Source organism: Pelobates fuscus, chromosome 10 (assembly GCF_036172605.1).
Source record: "Pelobates fuscus isolate aPelFus1 chromosome 10, aPelFus1.pri, whole genome shotgun sequence".
Taxonomy (NCBI): domain Eukaryota; kingdom Metazoa; phylum Chordata; class Amphibia; order Anura; family Pelobatidae; genus Pelobates; species Pelobates fuscus.
The window spans coordinates 28,264,236-28,290,904 of NC_086326.1; the positions used below are offsets into that span (position 1 = coordinate 28,264,236).

The following is a 26,669-nucleotide window of genomic DNA, read 5'->3' on the forward strand; positions in this document are numbered from 1 at the left end:
TTACTGAATTGTTTAAAACAATCATGCCTGAAGCCTCAACACAAGACCTCCTACTAGACCGGGCACACAGAGCACTACGACCGCCTGTACTGAACCCAGATACTCCCAGAGATGTCATAGTCAGGCTGCATTTCTTTGCAATCAAAGAAAAGCTCCTCAGCCTAGCCAGAACCACCCCGCCACAACACCAGGGAGCCCGCCTGGCATTCTACTAGGTCCTTGCCCCATCTACTCTGAAGAAACGGAGGGATCTCCGACAACTGACCCTCACACTAAACCATCACGGCATCCGATACATGTGGGGGCACCCCTTCAAATTAGTGGTACGGAAAGACAACCAAACCCACATACTGACGAGCCCGACAGACATTATCCCATTCGCGGAATTGTTTTATTTGTTTTTTATACTGAACTTTTATTTGTATATTGTTTGGTGCTGCTACTACTGTTCCTGATCCTGCATCCTGATTGGTTCAGTTGCTGCTTATGAATACCACCTAGTGTGGAGACAAGCTGATTTTACTCTGACACATTGTAAGTGCAATATATGCAATAAAATTGTTAAGTTTTTTTTATACCATCTGCACTATCTATTTTCTTTTCTGTATTTGGAGTGCATTAGAAGATTTGTCATCATCTCATATTGAGATTCATCGCTGGAGGTCTTCTATACTGTCCAGTTTCCCAATATAGAGGGAGATACGCCTGATTTCAACTTAATTTTGTGAGTTTCGAATTTCGACTTCGTATAATTCTACACATCTGCAGTTTGTATTACCGTATATACTCGAGTATAAGCCGACCCGAATATAAGCCGAGGCCCCTAATTTTATCCCAAAAAACTGGGAAAACTTATTGACTCGAGTATAAGACTAGGGTGGGAAATGCAGCAGCTACTGGTAAATTTCTAAATAAAATTAGATCCTAAAAAAAATATATTAATTGAATATTTATTTACAGTGTGTGTATAATGAATGCAGTGTGTGCGTATGTGTGTGTGTATGAGTGCAGCGTGTGTGTATGAGTGCAGCGTGTGTGTATGAGTGCAGTGTGTGTGTGCATGAATGCAGTGTGTGTGTGCATGAATGCAGTGTGTGTGTGTATGAATGCAGTGTGTGAATGCAGTGTGTGCAGGGCCGGTGCAAGGATATTTGCCGCCGTAGGCAAAACATTTTTTGCCGCCCCCTCCCCCCCCCCCATATGTCCTGACTTCCCCTCCTCCTCCCTCAGTGGTCCTTACCTCCCCACCCCCGTGTTCCTTCACCCCCCCCCCAGTGGTCCTGACTCACCCCTCCCCTAGTGGTCCTTACCCTCCCCTCCCCTAGTGGTCCTTATCCCACCCCCTCCCTCTCATAGTGGTCCTTAACCCCTTCTCCCTCCCATAGTGTTCCTTATCCCCCCCATCCCTCCCATAGTGGTCCTTATCCCCCCTCCCACCCATAGTGGTCCTTATCCCCCCCCTCCCTCCCATAGTGGTCCTTATCCCCCCCTCCCTCCCATAGTGGTCCTTATCCCCCCTCTCCCTCCCATAGTGGTCCTTATCCCCCCCCTCCCTCCCATAGTGGTCCTTATACCCCCCCTCCCTCCCATAGTGGTCCTTATACCCCCCCTCCCTCCCATAGCGGTCCTTATACCCCCCTCCCTCCCATAGTGGTCCTTAACCCACCCCCACCCTCCCATAGTGGTCCTTATCCCCCCCCTCCCTCCCATAGAGGTCCTTATACCCCCCTCCCTCCCATAGTGGTCCTTAACCCACCCCCACCCTCCCATAGTGGTCCTTATCCCCCCCTCCCTCCCATAGTGGTCCTTATACCCCCCTCCCTCCCATAGCGGTCCTTATACCCCCCTCCCTCCCATAGTGGTCCTTAACCCACCCCCACCCTCCCATAGTGGTCCTTATCCCCCCCTCCCTCCCATAGAGGTCCTTATACCCCCCTCCCTCCCATAGTGGTCCTTAACCCACCCCCACCCTCCCATAGTGGTCCTTATCCCCCCCCCTCCCTCCCATAGTGGTCCTTATACCCCCCTCCCTCCCATAGCGGTCCTTATACCCCCCTCCCTCCCATAGTGGTCCTTAACCCACCCCCACCCTCCCATAGTGGTCCTTATACCCCCCCCCCCCTCCCATAGTGGTCCTTATACCCCTTTTCTTATTTTTAATTTTTTTTTATTCTTATTATTTTTATATTATTATTTCTTATTTTATTTATATATTTTTTTTTTTCGTCCCCCCTCCCTGCTTGATATATGGCAGGGAGGGGGGCTCTCCTTCCCTGGTGGTCCAGTGGCAGTTCAGTGGGGGGGAGAGGGGGGCTGGCAGAGCTGTAACTTACCTCTCCTGCAGCTCCTGCCAGCTCTTTCCTCCTCTGCGCCGTCCGTGCAGCTCTTCTGTCAGCTCCCAGTGTAAATCTCGCGAGAGCCGCGGCTCTCGCGAGATTTACACTGGGAGCTGACCGAGGTGCTGACCGGACGGCGCAGAGGAGGAGAGAGCTGACAGGAGCTGCAGGAGAGGTAAGTTACGGCTCTGCCAGCCCCCTTCTCCCCCAGTCTGTATTATGGCAATGCAAATTGCCATAATACAGACTCTGACTCGAGTATAAGCCGAGTTGGGGTTTTTCAGCCCAAAAAATGGGCTGAAAAACTTGGCTTATACTCGAGTATATACGGTATATTCATTTATATATTATCACTTTGGTGATTCACAATATTTTGTACCTTTGGTTTTCTTTCTTCTTTTTATTATCCCATTCGCGGACTCACTGGGCCTCACCCTACTGCCTCCATCAGCGATGACAGAGGCGGCAGACCCCGTACACAAAGAGAGAGATACTCCAGATCTCCGCGCGGCACGCCCCGCAAACGGGCACCGTCACAAGCCGAAGACCGTGACTAAATACTGGGACCGGGCCCACAACCACTGAATCCAGAAACTTTGAGACCGGGTGAGTAACACCAAGCCTCCCCACCCCACCCATTACCCCACTCACCTGAGACAGGGACAACTCCAGGGGCAACCGCACCGGCTAAGGCCCACGGACACATTCCCCAACCCCCAGGACCATTTTTACCCACTCCGCTGGCCCCAGGACTAGAGACCACGGAACACACAACCAACCTGAGGGAGGTAAAAAAAAGGGGGATTTATATTTATTTTTATTTATTACATACTCTCCCCGCCAAGGGACAGGCACGCCGAAGCTATACCTGGAACACCCCAACGTTTAATGACATTGACCTCCATGCTACCCCCTAATGCCTGTTACGTCGAGAAGCACCAAGATCCCCAAAAGCATACATGCAATAGAAATGTACACCAGAGACCGGAGGACACAAAATATATATATATATATTTTTTTTTTATCGATCGTACAACTTGGGCCTCGCGACTCAGCTACCCCGATCACCCTCACCCTCGCTATTGGATTTGAAAGAGTAACATAATGCACCCTTGCTTGTTAGGCCACTGCAAAGTTCACATGATGCATGGTACGGACCGCGAGGTTTGCTGATAGGGTTTGCGGCAATTATGTATTTCTGGGACAGGGCAGAAACGACTGGGTTAGGTAGATTCCCCTGGGCTGACCCACGCTCCCCATAAACACACCAGGAACCCCGGACACACACCCTCACCAGACTGGCATACCCTGACGTCAGTCAACACAGAGACGCTAAGCTGGCTCCATGATAGACCCCCAGACTCCTGCCCTGGCCCAACCGCAGTTCACCATTGACCCTCATGGCACAACCCGGCGGAGACCTGGACCCCCCCAACGGATGACACCAGAAGCCAAACGGCGAGACAGAGATAGAGTGGGACACAAGGGGACCCAGACAATTGAAAGCCCAGTAGACGGAAGCCCCCCCACCCCCCGCGCCACCTACAATATGCCGGGCGCCAGCCCCCATAACATACAAACGGCTCCAGGGCCACACCATACGATTAACCCTAGCAACGACCCCTGATAAGGGAAACACAACAAGGGAACACACCCAAGAACTGACGCTAGATCCACGAAACAGTGCTCGCAGCCTGGAAGAGAGTCCCCGGTACCGCTACCTTTAGTTAACCCCCACACGCTCCCCCACATATCAGCCTGTCTCATAAAAACCCATTGGAAGTGGGCCACCACCCATATAGTATGACCAACCCAGACCAAAGCAAAAGCCCTCCACTTCAGGACAGGTCACAAACCTCACTGCACCTGATGCGGTGATAATGATCAAAGGTTCTCAATGCAATGTTATTGTTTTTTTAACTACAGTTTAATCTTTCTTTGTTAGCAATGTTTTCTGTTCCGTAATATTGCTCTGTATACAAGTTTTGTACACATGTAAAACCTCATATGCATTTACCCCACTACTAGCTCCGCTACGACTGCAAACAAGGGGAAAAACCACTACGCTAATATAACCTACATGAACACATTCCTAATATATACATCTAACACAATGTTCTCTGCCTACAGATGCTGCTCAAGTGTGTAACCAAGTGCACCACTGCTCAGGGAGGAGGGAGACTTGGACACGACACACCACCTCTTCTTTCCCCCTCCGCTGCCCACCACACCTCCTCGTTGGACCAGCGAGGTACAGACTGACCACTCCGGACCCCCAGGATGGCCTGGCAATGTACAAGTAAGACCAGGCTCACACACACCAACCTTATCCATCCCCCCCTCTTTTTTTCTTTCCCTTCCTTTTCTTTTTCTCTCTCTCTCTCTCTTTTATATACCCTCTCACCAACCCCTTCCTCCCCCCACCCCAACTCCCCTCCCCAACCACAGCCATCCCGAGATGCCATCACAACTCCAGACACCACCCACACCGGGCCCCGGGAAAAAGGGAAACCCCTCCCCCGCACATCTCACATGTCTCTCTATCAATTGCAAAGGCCTTAATAGCCCGGCCAAACGACACCACCTCACCCGATGGGCCAATCGCTCCAAGGCGGACATAATCTTACTCCAGGAAACCCATTACGAACAAACAAGGGCATTCCCCCTTCTGAGCAGGCACTATAAATACTGCTACTTAGCAAACTCCCCCAAGGGCAAAACTAACGGAGTGGCCATCATGGTCCGAAAAACCTGTCCTTTAACCATTACACACTCAGTCCCAGACCCTCAAGGTAGATACATAACCCTAGTAGGCCAGGTGGGACCACATAGATACGCCATCTCCTCTGTCTACGCCCCCACACACCCCAACGCCCAATTCTGGAGCTCCTTCCAGGCACACCTCTGCCTCTTCTCTGCACACCACCTGATTACGGGTGGAGACTACAATGCTACCCTATCACCGGAAACGGACAGACGGCGACATAACACACCACGTGCACGACCCCCGCCCTCCACCCGGAACGACAAAATGCTACAGACATTCGTCTCCCGCACCCAACTCGTAGACGCATGGAAGTTACTCCATCCCTCCACCGCGGACTACACCTTTTACTCCCACCCCCACTCCTCCTAGTCATGTATAGACATGTTCCTGGCGTCCCCTTCCCTGCTCCCTCACATCACAAACGCGACGATAGGCCCAATCACCTGGTCGGACAACGCGGAAACCACCCTCACCATCACAATCCCACAAACAACAAAGACATGGTCTTGGAGGCTTAACCCCATACACCTCCATAACAAAACAATCCGAGACCAGACCCAAACAGACATTACTGATTACTTCAACACCAGCAAAGGCTCTGTCTCATCCGCATGCACCCTCTGGGCGGTGCACCCCACAAGGCGGTCATAAGGGGCAGGCTGATAGCTGTGGACACAGCACACAAAAAACTACAACTTCAGCAGCTAGAAACACACCTGATCGCCCTCAGAACGTTGGAACTCCAACACAAATCTAACCCGACCCCCACCCTCATGACGCAACTGCACACACACAGACAAGAAATACAAAACTGTATTGCACAAGACTCAAAGAAGGCCCTACAATGACCAGACAAATGTTCTACGAGAAATCAAACAAAGCTGACACACTCTTTGCTCATAGACTCCGTAAACGCACCCGCAACAAACACATAACCCAGATCAGAACCCCGGATGGTAACATAAGCACCATCCCAGAACAAATAGCAACCACCTTCCAAGAATACTACTCCTCCCTATATGACCATAACCCAGATATACGGAAGGACCCCTCCTCTATGCAGACAAAAATAGAGGCTTTCTTAAACCAGATCCCCATGCCTACCCTTACGGAGGCAGGAAAACAGGCCCAAAGCACACCTATAATGATAGAAGAAATAGCAATAACCTTGAAGACCCTGAAACCCAACAAATGCCCAGGACCAGACGGATTCCCAGGTCTATACTACAAAACCTTCTCGACGGCACTCCTACCGCATCTCCTTACCCTCTTCACGTCCCTACTGGAAGGGGACACACTCCCCCAGATATGCTCAGAGCGAACAAATGCATACTCCCCAAACCCCACAAGGACCCCAGGACCCAGGCCACTACAGGCCAATATCCCTACTAAACACAGAATACAAGCTATTCACAAAACTCCTAGCAAACCGACTTCAACCCTTCCTCACCAAATTAATCCATCCAGACCAGGTCGGCTTTATCCCACACCGACAGGCCTGCGACAACACCAGAAGAACATACGACCTGATCTGGACGGCCAACCACCGACGCCAGCCCACCCTTCTCCTCTCCCTTGACGCCGAAAAGGCGGTCCTTTGGCCCTACCTGTTTGCAACCCTCCAGAGGATGGGATTCCCAGAGCCTATTATAGACTCCATCAGGGGTATATACACCCACCCCACGGCGAACCTTCTAATCCACAATGCACAACCCCCCTCACAACCCCCCTCATTCATCTACAACGGCACAAGGCAAGGCTGCCCCCTATCCCCCCTCCTCTTTGCCCTATCACTAGAACCCCTCCTCCAAAAAAATCCGACAGACAGCGACAATAACAGGCATAAAAATACGCAACGACGAATATAAAATAGCCTATGCCGATGACTTATTGCTTACACAGACAAACCCCGACACCTCCCTACCACCGCTGCTAGCCCTCCTAGAAGAATACGCAATCCTATCGGGCTACAAACTGAATCTCAGAAAAATGAGGCCCTGCCAATCCACATCCCCAATGATGAACTGTCTGCATTAAACAGGATGTACCCATTCCGCTGCGAAGCCCAAAGCATTAAATATCTAGGCACACATATGCCACGAGACTTGCAGCTCACATATCAACTTAACTACCTCCCATTGCTAGACAGGGCCAGCCTAGACCTGGAAACATGGCAACACTTATCAATCTCCTGGCTTGGGCGACTAGCGTCAGTCAAAATGAATTTACTCCCAAGGTTTCTGTATTTATTCCAGGCTCTACCTATACCCATCTCTAGAACGGACTTCAAAACCCTACAGTCCCAAATAGACAAATTCATATGGGCAGGCAAAAGAGCCAGGATCAAAAGAGCGACCCTTTATATCCCACATAAGAAGGGAGGATTGGGACTCCCCAACTTCTGGGACTACCATCAAGCTGCCCAAATGGCACAAATCCAAAACCTCCACACCCCGGCGGGGCTCAAACTATGGGTAGACATAGAACATGACCTTTTCGGCCACGACTTCCCCTCCCTATACCTTTGGCTACCCAAACAGGACAGACCACAAATTCCCCCCACATCACCAGCAATTACCCACTCAATCCAAGTCTGGGATAGAATAACCAGGAAATACGCCATAACCAACAATCCCTCCCCACTAACGCCACTACTCCGAAATAAACAATTCCAACCCGGAATGACCCCACAACACTTTGCAAGATACGAGGACAACAACCTGACCCGATTCTATCACTTTTTCCAAGGAACGCACCTCAACCCTTCGCAAACCTCCCAAATGACACACCACACACCACTTTCGAACACTTCCGCTTCCTACAAATCAGGAGCTTCCTAACCCACCCAGCTAACCAACCCACGGCCACGGCCGCTCATACACTCTTCGAGAAAATGTGCATGAACACACCAGTACAAAAGGGACAGATTTCCACCATTTATGGGATCCTACACCTCACCAACACCCCCAACGCATTAACGTACACCACGGCATTGGAGAGAGATATAGGCCCGCCTAAGGATCCAACAGACTGGCAGAGCATATGGGAAGCCACAGCGGCTATCTCCATATTCGTCACTCATAAAGAACAAGCGTATAAAACGATGTTCTGCTGGTTCCACACCCCCCTACAACTGAAACAAATGCGCACCACCACTTCCGACAGATGCTGGAAGGAGTGCAGCGCACAAGACACTTACATCCACCTATGGTGGCACTGCCCGCATATAGCCCGGTTATGGCAAGATATTGCGCGCAGAGTTAATAGAATTCTATACAGCAACCTCCCACTAGACCCCTGGATTTGGCTCCTGTCAAAACCACATGACTCACTTACCAGGGAACAGAACAAACTGGCGGCACGAGTCGCCCTGTCCACCCGGAGAACCATAGCTCAACATTGGGGAAGCAACTCACTCCAAACCACCCTGGAAGTATTAAAAAAAATCAGCGAAACGATGGAAATGGACAAACTATCAGCCCTCGCGCATGACACCACACAATCTTACCACAAAATATGGGACCCCTGGATCATTGGGACCACACTGGCACCCTAGGTCACCCAGAGACCCCGATGCCCCCACCCTCCAGAACCCATACCCCAATCTGGACCCCCCCTCCCCCCTTTTTTTTTCTTTTTTTTTCTCTCTCTCTTTCGTCTTTCTCTACTTCTCTTTCCTTTCTTTGCTCTCTCTTTTCTCCCTCTTGTTCCCCCCTCTCTCCGACCAGAACCAAGACGCACCTACAGAGACTGAATGGACAACTTTCTGCCCCACTAAACAAATAGACTCACGTACCCGGACCTCTGGGGCAGCCCCCTCCGCCAGATACACAGAACAGAGCGGAGTCGCATGCGCCCTACCCGAGGTAACGGACGCACCACCCCTCCGCAAAGAGACCCCAATGCTCAAGAACTAAAAACCGCACTGCAGAACTCCCCGAAAAATCCCACAACCTACCTTCCAACCCACCAGATCCCAGCAGAACCTCACGACTAAAACTCACGAGGAAAGAACCTCGTACCAGCGACACTACCCCACACGAAGGAAGACACACACTATCACACAACACACAACACATACACCCAACAGTTTCACCCTGTACACGGAACCCAAATTCCAAGTTACATATCAACCCCAAGCTACACCTCACCCAATACCCCCTCCGACACACACGACGATTGGAAGCCCAAGTACAGGCACCTAAAAACCCTGCACACAAAAACCCATAGCAATGCACCTCCTGCTCAGCACCCAACAGGCCAAACCCACCACAAACAAACAATAAGGTCACATACACCAGGACACCCAAAAGGGCTAGAGGTCAAGACCTCTACATGGCATGTGCACCCTAAAAAAGGTTAACCTGTACGGAATTTCACTGTAATGTGTGCAATAGGCTCAACATAGCTACGAAAAAAACCGAAGAAATTTACTTTTTGATGCCTCCCTTCCTTTCTGTAACCCCATCCCTTGTTTCACAAAAAATGAAATAAATAAAGAATAATAAAAAATAAAAAAAAGTGAACAGTGTTCATATAACTAATGGAGCAATGAAATCATGTATCAGATAAACATAGGCTGATTACTGCTCCAGTGACATTGGATTTTAAAAATTAAAGGACAAGTAAAGGAAAAAAAGGTGCCTGTAGTGACCTTGTAATTAATAAAACCTCTCAAACTGTAAATTTGTGATACAAAGGTGGTGTTATTGTGGCAGTAGACACTGCAAAACTAATTCCAAACTCAGAATCAACCTAAATGTCCCCGCTATCGCACTATTCAGTTTATTTGAAGGTGACGTTTGATTTAGAATTTAGAAACTCAAAAGGTCACCAAATTGGTTGAGTTTCCAAATCTAGCAAACTGTACTTTGCTACCAAGGGCAATGTTATCCTTTCATTGTTTTTTTAGGGTTTAGGGTTGGACATAGGGTGTGATATACGGCAGTGTTTTGGGAATGGCTATACATTTACCCTTGGGCTGATGCCACTGTTTTTTTTTTGTCACCTAGCATTGGTACTTTTGTAGGTATATAATATTTACTTTAAAACTGTGATTACAAATATGTAATAAAAGTACTCCTACATACATATTGTGTTGCAAAGGTCTTTATTCACTAAACAGCTCATAAACACACACACACACACACACAGATACACATTGACACACAAGTACACATAAACAGGTAAACATTCACACAGATACACATACACACAGATGTACATACACAGATAGACACATATAGCCAGAAACACACACAGACAGATAGATACACACACACAGCCAGGTACACACAATGACACAAACACAGCCAGATACACATACAGCTAGATACACAGCCAGATACACACACAAATCCAGAAGCACATTGACACAAACACAGCCAGATACATACACACACAGACAAATTCACACACCACAGCCAGATACACACACACAGTCAAGTACACATACACACACACATAGAGCCAGATACACAGACATACAGCCAGATGTACACACACACAGCTAGATGCACACACACACACACACACATGGACATACACACAGTCAGATACACACACACACACACAGCCAAAAACACACATATAGCAAGATGCACTGACTCAGACCCAGGTACACACACATATATCAATTTACACCATATTTTACCTTTTTGGTACGGAAGGGGGACTTCCCTAGGGTTCAGTGGAAGGTGGATGGCCAAGGCTGATGGGAGTCTGACTTCCTTAGTCCCTCCCCTGCCCCTGTGTATGCCTCCTCAACCTTCTCTTACTCGCCAGCGGCACTGAGTTACTTGGAAGGAAGTGATCTCACCTCACTTCCTCCCAGCAAGCTGCATAAAAGGAGCCCAGTCTCTGAAAGGGCCGGGGGCCTCTGATTACATCAAGTGCCGCAGCCCACAGGGTTTGGACACCAGCAGGGGGCCCACGGGGCAGCTACGTTGGGCCCCCCAGGAGTAACTGGGCCCAGGGCAGCTGCCCCATTTGCCCCCCTTTAAAGACGGCCCTTTATGCTCCTAACTGAATTTTTTCTTGTGAGCAAGAGTGGATATAGTTTCAGGACACGACTAACGATAATTGTAATTGAGTTTACTATGGCAGTAAAGCAAAGTGTGGTTCAGTTCACAGAAATAAGATTTGGAAACAACAACAGTAAGAAACAAACATACAAATATTTATTTGATTATTTTTATGAACTATGCATGTATTAAGTTGCTTAATGATAGCCAGCAACCTGTTCTGATTTTATAAACATATGTTCAGTTTTTAATAATGCAAATTTCTTTAAAAATATGTATGCTGGGGCTATGATCTTTCGTAGATGGGTAATGGGGCACAATATTTGTCTTATTTAGCAGAAAATAAAAAACTTGGTTAGGAAATCTAAATGAGGCAGAAGATCATAATTTTTCAAACCGTTTTCTTTCTTCCCGGATGGGACCTCAGGTGACCCATTATCCCAATGTTACAATGTCACATATACTTTAGCTGTTTCTGAGTGTGAGAACTGTTTGTGGGTTAGGGCTAGTTCCACCTCATTCTGAAGTCTTGGAGACAAGGCATTTTCTTTCCCCTCTTCTGACTGATTGAGGGTTTGATGTTACTGTGGTCAGCTGGTCACTGGTTTTCTACAACTTTAATAGCTACTTGTGATATCTCTTGATGACTATCTTCCAGTTTGGTTTTGAAACATGGGCTTTGACCACAGCACGATCCCTGGTCAATTTGGAGCCAAGATAGAACAATTTATTTGGTGAGATAAGAGTTTAACCTAAGACGACGATGCCAAGTAAAACCAAGTGAATGGAATAAACCAGCTGGAATTTTCACCAAACAATAAATTGTAATGAGATGAAAAGCAAATTGCAAACATTTTAAGTAAGGTTTGACAATATTGCACCAAGTTTCCATAACAACACAGAAATGGAACCGTGTGAAATGAATGCATTGGTCGTTGGGGCAGGAGAAGCAAAAGAGCTCCCCTGATTATCCTAAGATATGTAAGGAAGTGTGCTGTCTCTGCTTTCTCGAGTAGCAGAGATAGCTTTCCCAGCACACCTTACATTCCCCGGAGGAAATGACATCACATTAATATAATTGAGGATATACAAATGAGTCATATGTGACACAAATGCAACTATAATAACCAGTAATCTATGATTTTATTAAAGACACAGAGGCTCCTAAATTCACGGATTCTAATTTTAGTTTTGCCGAATGGCGTGCATGCGTGTTTCCTCATTACTGCAACTAAATAAGATATAAAGAAACATAGTGCAACACTGACATAAAATTAAATCACACGCTTTAATGGTTATACTTACAGCACATAAGAAGATAAAAGGCCCATCAATACAACTCTGCATTGCCCGGTCCTGCATTGCCCGGTCCGGTTACGTTTTGTCTAGTAACTTTAGACTTCATCTGGAGTAAAAAAAATACTAAGTTGTCCAAGAGATAAAATGCTGCAGTCTGTATTGAGACCGAAGCCTCATTTGAAAGTCCCTCTTTTATGTGTCAGGTTACTCTCGGCCAATCCGCCTGTCTCTTCCCATCTTTTGCAGATCCATCAATCAGCTCTATCCATATATGGAGTTCCGGTAGTTGTCTTTGGAACGCACATGCGTTCCACCAATCAGGAAATCATGGGTATTGGTCAGTGGGGGATGATGACGTAGATGGTGTGTGTCTGGAACGCAATACGTCCGTTCGGCTTCCCCATATTTTGCCTACAACACCTGTGAGGACCCCTATACTCCACACTACAGAGATTAGGACCGGAGAATGCAGAGTTGTATTGATGGGCCTTTTATCTTCTTATATGCTGTACGTGTAACCATTAAAGCGTGTGATTTAATTTTATATCAGCGTTGCACTATGTTTCTTTATATCTCTTTACATGCATTATTGGATATCTGAACACTGCTGGATCTGTGACATTCTACAGATTATTGACGAGCCTGAATTTTCTGTGAGTGCAACCTTAATAATTGGGGTTTATTACAATTAACGCTATTACCTTATCAGCTTTTCTTTCTCTGTTCATGTTCTTAGGTATATCCTGTTTTTGCTATTTGTATTGGGGATTGAGAGGAATCCTTTTGTTATACCTAAAACCCAGAAGGGTAATTACCGTTTTGTATCCATTGTATACACGCTGCATCTGGGTGGTTTATACCTGTATTTTTTTTTTTCAATTTTGCAACTAAATAACCATTATTTTTTGTCACATGTTCTCTCTGAATGTCTCCTGTTGATGAACCAGAGAGTTTATATTATGATTGGTATTTAGAATTATATAACACGCTTATTGTCCTTGTCCCCCTTTCTACACACACCATGACTAATGTTGCTGAACCCCTGATCCCTTTTCCTTATTTAACTCCCACATGTGTGTGTCTATCTGTGTAAATGGGTTAGTTTAAGAGACAGGAAACGAGCACAGTTAAGCTTAACCAAAATGTTTCCTGTATTTGAAATAGGCAATTGATCAGTGATCACACTGTAAAAATATTGATGGATAATTTAAAAGATCCATCAAGCACTATAACCACAACAGTACACTGTAAATTCAGTAATTGGCAATATATAATTTCGATAAAAAGATAAATGCTCCAAAATGCTTCATTTTCTTCTGTCTGCTCAGGTACTCGTAGGCAGAAAATTGGGATTCTGTAACTGAATAATAGTGATAAGAGATTAATTTTCTCCTGCAGAGATCAAATTTGCAATTTACATTGTGTTACAGTTATCCTTCTTTCATTAAGTCTTCTAGTGAATTTGTTAAAGAATGGGACATTTTCACTGCCTGTCCATTATTGTCTGCTGTTTCTATTGGTGATTTTAATCTCAGCTTCTAAAAAAAACATATGTTCAACCCTGGCAGCTCATGGCTTATGCTTTCAATATCATGCTCATTAAAGCCTTATGGGGACACATAGGGAAGGACACAATTAAGGTTTTATTTAACCAACAGTATATAAAACATTTATCATGTTTTGTGAGATTTCATTGTTGGATATGCAGCTTAGTTCACGTTAAGACTGATCTAAGCCTGTATGCTAGAAACAATGAGTGGAATATATTTGCTAAGTACCTGAGGTTATCTCGGATTCAAAATGGTTCAAAATTCTAAAGAATCTCGAGAAGCTCTAGATAAGCTTTTAGACCTTGTCTGTATATCTATATTGATCTACACTATAATGTTTTTCTCAATAATGATGAACATTTTCTTATAAAAGGCAATATGCCAGTGCTAAACGTGCCCTGAAGAGTTAATCTTCATAACAAGATACTTTTTAGAGTGTAAGCAAATAAGGAGAATATATCCAAAGCCGGAAGTAGCATAGCCGCAACACATTCTAGATAAAATCCAACAATCTTGACCACAATGAGCTAAGAATAATAGTCCTAAAAGGTAAACAGGATTAAATCATATTTAATGCATATCATTCCTCAGGTAGGTGCCGACTGCTAACATTTGTTCTCAATAAAGCTGGCTTCTCTACAGCTTTTGTTGTCATATATGGATATATTATCTTCATTATGGCAATATTTGGGCTTTCTGCCGTAAGTCTCAGAGATGAGAGACTTCTCTTTTTAAATATATGCTTGATATTGACTATTATTTATTGTTTTTTACTTACCATTGTCATGAATCTTGCCTAAGAATTTCTGATAGCTAAGCTTTGTGAGATTCTTTTCTAGAGTCCTGATACAAGAAACTTTTTTGTTGAAATGTTATCCTTGTGTAAAATTAAAAAAAGAAAAATACATTGAATGAGTTTTTAAAATGGATTATGTTGCTCAACTAAAGAGATATAAACCTTTAAAGGTAGTTTTCTTTCAAAAAGCAGATCAATAAAGAGAAAGTATAAGGAGAAAAAAGTGTCACAAGAAGAGAAAGAATATAGGAGATTTTTTTTTTTTTTTTAAATAAATGGTGTATTTATCATAATCTCTCAAGGATGATAACGGGACTGTTGACAACATAAGAGAATATTGGAACGTTAAATTGTTAATAAGCAGATCAAAAAAGAGAAGTTATAAGAAGGAAACGACTTACAAGAGGAGGAATGATGAAGATGAAAGAAATAAAAAAATATATATTTTAAATATATTATCTGTTCATCACAATCTTTAAAGGACGTAGAAAGGTAAGTGACAATGTAACAGCATATTGGACCTTTAAATTGTTAGAAAAGTATAGCTATGTGGTTAAGTAATTAACAACTAGTGCATGTTGAGCTAGCTCCAGGGCAATAAGGTGTAATTTATAATCCACCAATGTTCTTCTACTTGAGTCTCCAACTAGTTTTATCTCAGCTGAGCTTAGTCGCTGGACCTGAATTTGGGACCTCAAACCAAATCTGAGTCAATGTTGTGATTTACCATTTTGCATTCATTTTGGCCAAAGGATCCTTTTGGATTAGGTTGTGACCTTTGAGTAATAGATAAACATATATCCTGATATAAAAAATAAATAAACAAATAAAAAACATTTTATAGTTTATTTAACTGAATCTAGTCTATGGATTACAGGTAACTGGTCCCCATTACCTATAGTTGTTAGGGTGCTTTGAGCAACCCTTTACTCATAGTGTGTTGAGACATTACAAACAGGAATGTAACAAATGCCCCTAATCAGCTAAATTCATTGCCCTCAACCAAGTCACCTTATTTTGAAGATGGGATTTTGTCTACAATTAACAAAAACAAGCAAAAAAATATGTTAATTATTAAACACAGGCTTATGTGTGACTATGCTACCGCCAAACAATGGATATTCCATTTATATTATATGAACATTATATTTCTTATATTATATAACTTTTAACACAATTTCTACTGTAGATTACCCTTCAGTCACATTCTAAAGGGAATGTGAAATTTGTAAAATAAGTTAAAATATAATTTTATTAGAATGTGTTTTCTTTGTCCCTATTAGAAACTGTATGACATCATTGCAAACAACAGCTATATAAATATATAAAGCTTATATTCTACAATTTAGTTTAAACTCATACCATTTTTAACCATGGAACACAACATGTTATAACTTTACTATATTTATAAGTTTTTTTGTAACAGTCTATGAATACATTGATTTTTTTTAAAATGTATTTTGAATTAGATAAACCTACTAACCATGTGATTCCAGACTGAAAGTGATCCCAGTATTTTTATGAAAAGAAAAAAAAAAGGTAATGCAATAAAAATATATATTTATCTATTTTTTAGAAGATCCAGACTTTTTTCTACATGTACTTTTTTTTATCAGTCCACGATCTATTGTGGTGAGCAGTTAGTGTGCTCTAAAACTGCCAAAATCTGTTGAAAAAAATGAGAAAATATATTGGGATAACAAGAAACAGTACATTTATATGAGCCAAACTTATTGTAATTACAGATATTTTTCACTCTTTCCTTAAGTGCTTATATCAGGTTTAGAGAGAGGTCACAGCACGTATCATAAATTCAAATAAAGTCTACACATTCCACAAGTCCCCATGGTTCTGTAAAGCAAAGAGTGAGAGCCAAACATTATTCTCAGTTGTTGAAATAATTGGTTTGAGTATTTAACTGGATTGAAATTTTCAATACCCACTGACCTGAGTTTTATTTATTTATTTGGCTAGAACATCAGACACCTGCTTCATAACCTTTTAACTCCATTGAATCATATCGCACAACACATTATATATTTTTGAGGGGTGCAGGGTGAACAGAAGTTCAGTTTTTATTAAGATCTGTGTTAGAGTTGATTTTATAATTTTTTCAAGACACCAAAAGATGATTTAAAAAAAAAAATGTTTGGACGCACTGGTTTATTGATACAATTCTGAAATTTCATGAATGGATTGTTGGGTATTACTCTTCAAAGATTCTTAATATATGTGAACGATTGTATAAATATAAATATTGCCAAAACTGTGTTTTTCTGTATTTGTTATTATACAAATGTATAGGGCACGTCAAATTAAAGCCAGTTTTGTCCTTTAAAAAAGGTATATTATATGTGTTGATGCAATTAATGAAAAGGGTGAAAATTGTGATTGTAAAAACAAATCGCAAAATGTCATCATTGCTAGTGTCCTCAAGTCCAAACAGGGAAACTGAATATATGTAATATGGATTTAAGTTCTGCATGAAATGTTATTTGACAGGGCAGTCATAATATACAAAATGTTTCCATTTTTTCCAATCTCCTTGTCATGATGTGGTTGAGAACATCACACATAATGACTTCCATTGTTCCTTTAACCCCTTAAGGACACATGACATGTGTGACATGTCATGATTCCCTTTTATTCCAGAAGTTTGGTCCTTAACCCCTTAAGGACCAAGCTTCTGGAATAAAAGGGAATCATGACATGTCACACACGTCGTGTGTCCTTAAGGGGTTAAGGGGTTAAAGAGAAACTGTCACTTGCCAAGATTTTTTGTATTATATCTACTTATCTCCTCTATTTTACAAATATGTTTTTGTAAGGTATGAAAAATAAAGTCAAAAATAGATATCACCACCTCTTTATCCTGCATCTGGATGCCTCCATCTTAGTTCCCTGTCAATCATTGTTATTAGCTCTGTCCTATTCACCTGACTGTCAGTCACCACAGAGAAAGCATGTAGATACAATGAAAAATGAAACAATGTTTCTATTTCTTCTAATCATTATCAATGCACGACCCAACTGTGCAGCTATTTTGCCATTTGTATTGTTATTGATTTTACTGTTTGTTTTATATTTTGGTCCCTGAAGAAATTATCTGGGGAGAGCGAAATGCGTAGGACTTTTTTTATTTTGTAAACGTGTTTTATTTTAATTTAATAATCATTTTATTGTCAAATAGATAATTTCTACTGAAGCTCAAGAGGGTGGTCCACTTGGACTCCGGTGCATGGCTTCTAGAGTTTGGAGATTACCAGGAAGGAGGTCTAGCTCCCCCCATTATCCATTAAGACGATTTAAACGCTGTCATCTTGTAAGTGCAATCAAAAAAATATCTTTGTGTTAATTTGCAGGCAATATTGCATGTTCTGTTCATTTGCTTTTTTGTAGATATAGCAGTTTTTAATGTATATTTGTGAGCGAACTGTGCCTAGACTGACAATGACTGTGATGTAATTTGCTAAATCTTTAATAGAATTCTTTTTTAAAATGGAGCATCTCAAGGAAAAAATAAATTAACAATTATAGGTCATTTTGAATGTTTTAGTCAATGTTAAATTACAGAGAAGTGTCTGCTCCCCTTTAAGGGAACGTGCTCTACTATGTTACAAGGTCTCAACAAAAAGAACATGATCAATGTTCTAACTTGGAATCTGGTCATAAATAAGGGGCTAACAGATCACAAGACTTCGAGCAGGAGCTATTTCAAAATGTGTTAGTTTAAATTAAATCCTGATATAACCCGTTTCATTTTGCTTATTTTTTTCTGCCGACATTTAACGCTACACTTTTGCAGTTGAGAATCTACACACATGGTTGGAGAGCATCTGCAGACATGTTTCCCAGTAAATAAAAAAAAATACATTAGAATTAGATTTATAGTCTAGGTACTCAGAGCAAATATACTACAGACTCTAATGAATGTAGGATCTGGTGGTTTTATTGATGAAGGCTTATTAAACCAATCATCACGTATAATATACATAAACATATAAATTTTATGTAAAAATTTACAATTGAACCTGCACAAACCATAAAAGACCAGTGGCAGCTATACGTAGATGGCTACAGTATGTGAAGAAAGAAATTCTTCACACAGTCCTTGTGGATGTAAAGCGAGTTTGAAGAAGACCTTTCATTCTCCTTTATCTTATTAGAAGCAGGCCCGGACTGGCCATCGGGCATACCGGGCAAATGCCCGGTGGGCCGCGATGGCCGTGGGGCCGAGGCCGGCAGGGAGATCACAGGATCTCCCCGGCCGGCTCCTGCAGGGCCAGCGCTACCCAAGCGCCAGCCCTGCTGTGTGTCTCCATGGGCCGGTGGGGAGATCAAAGATCTCTCTTTACCGACCCAGAGACACTTCCAGGCGGCCGCTTGCTGGGGTGTGAGAGAGGGAGGGAGGAGAGGACCGGCGGAGCTCTATCCAGCAGCTCCGCCGGGTCCTCTCGCGGGATTCTGAGCGTTGCCGCGGTTACCGTGGCAACGCTCAGATCTCGCGAGAGTGAACTCTAGCCTGCAGGCTAGAGTTCACTCTCACCACTGGACCACCAGGGATCAGGCAGCATGGCTCTCCAATGGCAGAACGGCTCCCCCCTCCTCCCAGGCAAAACGGCTCCCCCCCCCTCCCAGGCAAAACGCCCCCTCCCCCCCTCCCAGGCTAAAGGTAAGAAGGGAGGGGGGGATATAACTTTTTTACTATTATTATTAATAAAAAATAATTATTAAAAAATTATTAAAATTACATTTAAATAAAAAAATCACACTCACACACACATCACCCCCAGACACACACAGCACCTAGACACACAGCACCCAGACACACACAGCACTCAGACACACACAGCACCCAGACACACACAGCACCCTCAGACACACACAGCACTCAGACACACACAGCACCCAGACACACACATCACCCCCAGACACACACAGCACCCAGACACACAACACCCAGACACACACAGCACTCAGACACACACAGCACCCAGACACACACAGCACCCTCAGACACACACAGCAGTCAGACACACACAGCACCCAGACACACACATCACCCCCAGACACACACAGCACCCAGACACACAGCACCCAGACACACACAGCACTCAGACACACACAGCACCCAGACACACACAGCACCCTCAGACACACACAGCACTCAGACACACACAGCACCCAGACACACACAGCACCCTCAGACACACACAAAGCACCCAGACACACACAGCACTCAGACACACACAGCACCCAGACACACACAGCACCCTCAGACACACACAGCACCCAGACACACACAGCACCCAGACACACAGCACACTCAGACACACAGCACACTCAGACACACAGCACACAGCACCCTCAGACAGACAGCACCCTCGCTCACACACACACACACACATATATATATATATATATATATAATATATAAATAACCCTCAGTGAGTTAACAGACAAAAAAATTAGAATGTGACGGCAGATAAAAACACCCTCCCACACAGCACCCCTCTTACATACACACACACTGCGCCCCTCACACATACAATACATCCAAATATATATATGTGTGTATATATATGTATATATATACACACACACACTACAGCACTACACACATTACGCTTCAGATACACGCTAGATCCCTTACCCTATATGCACTCTTAATCCTCTATACACACACACACACAATCTCCTATACACACTCTGGGTCCTTTACACACTAGATCTCCTACACACACACACACTGCACCACCTACACACACACTACATTCTGTGTCAGCAAACACATACAACATTCTCTAAACACACACTCGCTACATCCCCTATAACACCATGCCCCCTATACACACACTCTACAGCCCCTAGCCACACATATTACACCACAAACACAAATGAAATTGACCTATTTACACAATACCACACCACACTCTACACACACGCAATCCCACAAGCAGGCTCCAAGCACATGCACCATACACTTTCCTGGCCTTTTTGTCCTCTGGTATCCCACTTGTGGAGACACCAGAGACAATTTAAAAGCAAACACAGCGCAAGCATGTTATTAAATTTGCTTGCACTGCGCAGAACAAATACAGGGCCTTTTTCTAATGCCAGAGCTCTTCAGCGCGGCTCTGCGCATTGAACCAACATGCTCACTTTGAGAGGGGGCGTGCTTGTCATTAGTGATGACAAAACACACCCTCTCAGGCCCTGCCCCCTTCTTAGGGGGCCACTCTGATTGAAAAATGCCCGGGCCTAATTTTTTTCCCAGTCCGGCCCTGATTAGAAGCTATGATATTTTCAGAAAATAAACACACTCTGCACTTCCAAAATACTATATATTGTCTTCTAACTTTCATTTACTAATCTAGGCTATTAATCAATTTGGACTATAATGACCCTTTTACCTTCACTTATACACAAACTTTAGTTTTCACACTGCATAGAAACTGGTTCCTCTGGTAGGGCTCCATTCAGTCCCTCTGCCCCTCTACTGAAGGTTGAAAAATGTTACCCCACCCCATACCACTCAGTTTGTATGTCAAAGTCCTGGCTACATTCCGACAACCGGTGCCTGACCTCAGTCCATGCATGGAAGTGCATGGGTTGAGTGCTCTGTACACAATGAGCACACTACAGAGTTTTGTTGCCACTAGCAGCAGAAGCCTTCATTACGCATAGAGACGTTAATAAGCCATCAGGTTCCTTACCAATGCCAAAAAATCAGATATTTAAACATTGTTATACATCTAATATTGTATCAACTTAATGTTTCAAACATACAGCCCGAAATCCTTGGACTCATGGATATTAAACTGTGACAATGATGCCCAAAATTTTAATTGTTCATATTTTTATTTTAGTTTCATTTCCTTCTCCCCACCTGCCATCAATTATTTGATTTGTTTCAGGATTAATACTTCTAGACACAATGTAGACTTTTCCTAGATTTAGGTTTATATCCTCTATGCCATTAATGCTCTATGTGTCATTAAATATTACATGTTGTTGAGTGAAAAGTGTGTAAAGTACACTTACAAATTACAGCTATGACTTTTCCTGATTTGATTGTATTGCTTACATTTTTATTGAAGATGTACGTTTCTATGAAGTCATCGGATACGGTTTAACCAACTATGCCTACAGTCCTCTTTGTTCCATTTTTTCACTTGTAATACATTGTAAGTGTTCAAAAGCGAAAAATAAAAATAAAAATAAAACGTGAATGTAAAAAAATATGGCAGAATATTAACATAAGACAATTTTATAATCACCATTTTTATAATCACATTTTATAATCACCATCCATAATTTGCTGTGCATCAATGGTACGTGTTCCCTTTTGAACACAATCAGACAGCAAGCACTTTCTTTCAATGAAAGTTTCTCCTTGTTCCCCACCTCCTATCCAGCTGTTACTTTTTTGGGTACTGGTTTCAATTATACAGTGCGTTATGTGGCTTCAATTACACAATCTAATTATACAGCACAATTACAAAGAAATTATATAGTTTCAATTACACAATACCTAATAAAAGTCATTTCACTAAATGGACTGCCAGGGTTTGCCGTACAAATCTGAAGGGCAGTTTTGCGGATGCCTCTATAAATAGTTAAGAAAAGTAGCTATTTCCTGCTTAGTCAGATGTGCTGAATACACTATAACGGCCACTAGAACAAATGAACAGATAAAGAGAATCTGTTTAAAGGATGAAACAAGTCATTAAAATGCTTTATTGGTGTTATGTAATTAGTTCATTCACTCCTCAACTGCAGAAACATCCCGTTACAGAGAACTGCTTGTATATTCAAGTATCCTGCACTTAAAATCCCAGCCAGTATGCAGAGCATAGAGAGGCCCGTCAAACCCACGTAAAATTGAAGTCTGTATCACGTGAATAATGTTTGCATGATTGCATTTTAGCATTTATGTTAGCATATATAATGTGTGTGTGTGTGTGTGTATATATGAGCATTTATAGCATAAAAAAACATTTGTGCACATGTTACACCCTAAATGGTAGTGAACTAGGGATAACCATACACGGGAAGGATTTGGGAATTGTTATAGACAACAAATTAGGCAGCAATATGCAATGTCAATCTGCCGTTCCTAAGGCCATTAAGGTTTTGTCATGTATAAATAGGGGCATAAATTCTCGAGATGGCACTAGAAAAAGTGCAGAGACGAGCTACAAAATTGATAAAAGGAATGGAGCATTTTAGTTATGAAGAAAGGTTAAAACATTTAAATTTCTTTAGTTTGGAAAAACAGCGCCTGAGAGGGGATATGATAACATTATACAAATATATTCGGGCCAGTACAAACCATTATCTGGAAATCTATTCATAAACAGGGCTATACATAGGACACAAAGTCACACATTTACGCTGGAAGAAAGGCAATTTCCTCTAAGGCAAAGAAAAGTTTTTTTTACAGTAAGAGCAATAAGGATATGGAATGCTTTGCCTGAAGAGGTGGTTTTGTCAGAGTCTATACAGATGTTAAAACTTCAATTGGATAAATACTTGCAAAAACATAACATACAGGGATATCATTTCTAATTAGTGGGGTAATAGCTGCTTGATCCAAGGAGATATCTGACTGCTATTTTGGGGTCAAGAAGGAATTTTTTCCTAGTTTGTGGCACAATTGGAAGCGCTTCAGACTGGGTTTTTTGCCTTCTTCTTGATCAACAGCAAAAACATATGTGAGGAAGACTGAACTTGATGGACGCAAGTCTCTTTTTAGCTATGTAACTATGTAACTATGTAACATGTGACCTATAATATTGAACATGCTCCAGTTTAAAGTGCATCTCCTATACACCTATGTAGGAGCAGAAAAATTGTGCATTAAAATAGAATGGTCACAAACCCTGATTGTTAAAGGGTTGGTTCAAGCTTCATGTAATTACTTCAGTGATTTGATTTGAAGTGGTGATGGTGCTTGGAGTCTGTTTGTCCAGAGGTGTCACACCACATCCAGCAGCTTCATTAACCAGCTTGGAACAAAGGTTTTGGACTGGCCAATGGGATTTTGAGTGTGGGACGTCTGTCACCGGCACGCATTGCATCTCCTCAATGCGACCAATTTCAGTGCGACCTTCCAGAGGAGTATGGGGCTACATGGAGAACTAAACTAAATATGTGTTTGTGAGAGCGGAAAAATATAACTAGCTCTAGATATCCACACTGTTGTGTGTACTCATATCTTTTAATAAAATGTCTGACCTATACTGTCATTGAACAAGTATGTCTAGTTGGAGAAACAGAAGCAACACATGTTTCTGTTTTTATTCCTCCAATGCAATGTGTAGTAAATGCAATATCATTTAAAATATGTACCCTCCCAGTGCAATCCCATATGAATCAACTCACAAACAAAGAGTGGCCGTGTGCCACTTAGACAGCTGGGCACCTGGAAATCATTGGATCCAGAAGGGGTTATCAATACTAAACACGGACGACAGAATCGCCAGAATCCTGTTAGCACCAAGCTTTATTTCAAACCAAAATAAATTTTAAAAAACAGCCAAGTGGAGGGTATAAAGTTCTCTTCCGAAATGAATCATGTCTGCAATATAACAAGACAAAAGTAACAATGCAACAAAACTCCTCTGTAATTCCTGGAAACTTGCCCATTACTTTGTACCAGTGCAGACTTCTATGTGCTCGGCATCTAACAGAGAGACCCTCTCTCGCTGCCAGACGGAGACTGATGTCATAGCTAGTTTCATCCCTCCTCCTGGGGATTCCTCAAGTGTCACTTGACATTATTACAGAGGACCTTATACCCTCCACTTGGCTATATTTTAAAAATAAAGCATCTTAATCCCTTAGATTTACTATAAGCGATTGCTTATATTTTCACCTGATTTGGTCAAATTTGGTGATTTTCAAACTTTAGATATTTTATTTTATGTGGAAAATTACAAAAAGTGGTTTTCATGAGCTGTAAGCCATAATCATCGCACTTATGACAAATCACGGCTTGAACTATCTTGCTTTGCATGTAATGCATCTATCTCAAATATCTCATATATTAGTTTCCCCTTTTACGTTGCATTACTGAAATAAATGAACTTTTGCACGATATTCTAATTTTTCAGTATCACCTGTATGTCTAATTGGGAAACAATGGGAGTCTTTTGGCAGCATATTATAGAGTTTAGGAGAAGTTAATATATTTTAATATAATGGAACTGGTCATTATTTATGTTAGAGTGTCTGATGTACATTAATTAAGAGAATCATTCTCACTTTCATACAACTTTAAAAGGTTAGTTACTAAATTTGGAATTCAAAGTGAATTCATAGTGAATTTCAAATTTTAGGTCATGGTAGCCTACCTGGAAGGACTTAGAGAATTTTTTAGAGTTTGGCTATTTTGTCTTTTTGCCTTTTTATGAATGGGAATCTACTGATTGGCTTTAGCACAATACTGATTCGCTCTAGCCAATCAGAGGCACCCCTGCCTGGCGGCACTCTGTGCTTACTGTAAATAAGATAGAAAAGCTGGATGACGCCGGGGGAACCTTGAGATCAGCGCTGGAGGTTGTTATGTGACCGGAGTGTTCGTTTAATTTTAAATGTATTTTAAATTATTTGAAGTCAACACCCTGTATGTGCTGGTAAGTAAATTATAATTATGATACTATTACCAAGAAGAGAAGCCCATGAGCTTAAACAGTGTTTACATGTATTCAACTGAACCCTAAACACCAAATGTTTACAACCGTGAAACAAACAGAAAATTTGCTAAATGAATTGTTAGCATAGCACTCACTTAGGTTGATTACCTGAACATGTGAGAGTAATCTTTAATGGGCATTGCATCTATGATTTGAAAGAGCACATCGGGGTTTGGATTAGTAACCAGGTAAACGTTTTGGTTTAATTTGGTAAGTTGATGTTAAATCAGCTGCCGAGTGGCTATTGAAGGAATAAAGAAGGTCAATCATAAACTATTTGGCTATTGATATTTGGTTTAAAGTGTCCATTTCTACAACCTCTTGTGATCAAAGATTAAGTGGTAAAACTGTGAATTAATGGAAACCTTAAATCTAAAGATTTGGGTGCAGTTGGCATCGTGGGAGGACTTCTGTATATCATCGGTGAGTACTTTTGCCTATTCCTTATGTCCTTCAAATAAATGTGTGTAACGTTGGTGTTCACTTTGTATCTAAGTTGTATTGTCTTCCAATTAGATTTTCATTTTCACCCTTATGTAACAACCTTGCACCTAAAATCTAAATGTGTTAGAGATTATCCAAAATAATGATGTGCTCATAAATCTTCCCGGTAAGGAGTTAAAAAAAAAATAAAAAAAAAATATTAATAATGCAAATTATTGCAAAAAGCTTCCAGTCATTATTTTAAAGGTGAAATAAGTGGATTAAACAGAAACTGCATTATCTTCAACGTGACGGAGCACAAGGAGGACATTTGAACGAAAGACGAAGAGTCTTGCAAATTGTTTTTGAACGCCTCTGTTTCTGCTGTGTGAAAATACATTCGATGAAATGTTTCTCTTGTTTCTCTTTTTTTATTTATAGAACTATTTGTCATGAGTCCGTGGTCTTTCTGGTTCACCATGTTTTTTTTTGATCAGTAAATCAACCAGACTAGAACATTGTCAAGTGTAACACATTCAAGAGTTGTGACTTAAGTTACCAGTTTGTTGAATACATCAGATTTTATTTTATTTATTTTTTAACAATTTCTCAGCTTTTGCAAATATTTCAAGATGTGAGATGTAATAAAAATCTTACTCACAGTTTCTCAAGCGAGTTTAATCCGAGAAAAGATTTGTTCTTCACCAACGAGATCTTGTTGTTACTGAGAAGTCTGCACAAAGCAAAACATGAAGAATGTCAATAAACCGTACGT

General features: G+C 42.2%; 1 protein-coding gene across 1 annotated transcript in view; it reads right to left on the reverse strand.

Annotated features, from left to right (window-relative positions):
• Nucleotides 1–26,669, reverse strand: part of ADGRA1 (adhesion G protein-coupled receptor A1) — a 583,487-nt gene that overhangs the window by 477,266 nt on the left and 79,552 nt on the right. Inside the window, exon 2 of the mRNA XM_063435182.1 lies at nt 26,556–26,627. Within this exon, the coding sequence (XP_063291252.1) occupies nt 26,556–26,627 (72 nt within the window). The remainder of the gene's footprint in view (nt 1–26,555; nt 26,628–26,669) is intronic.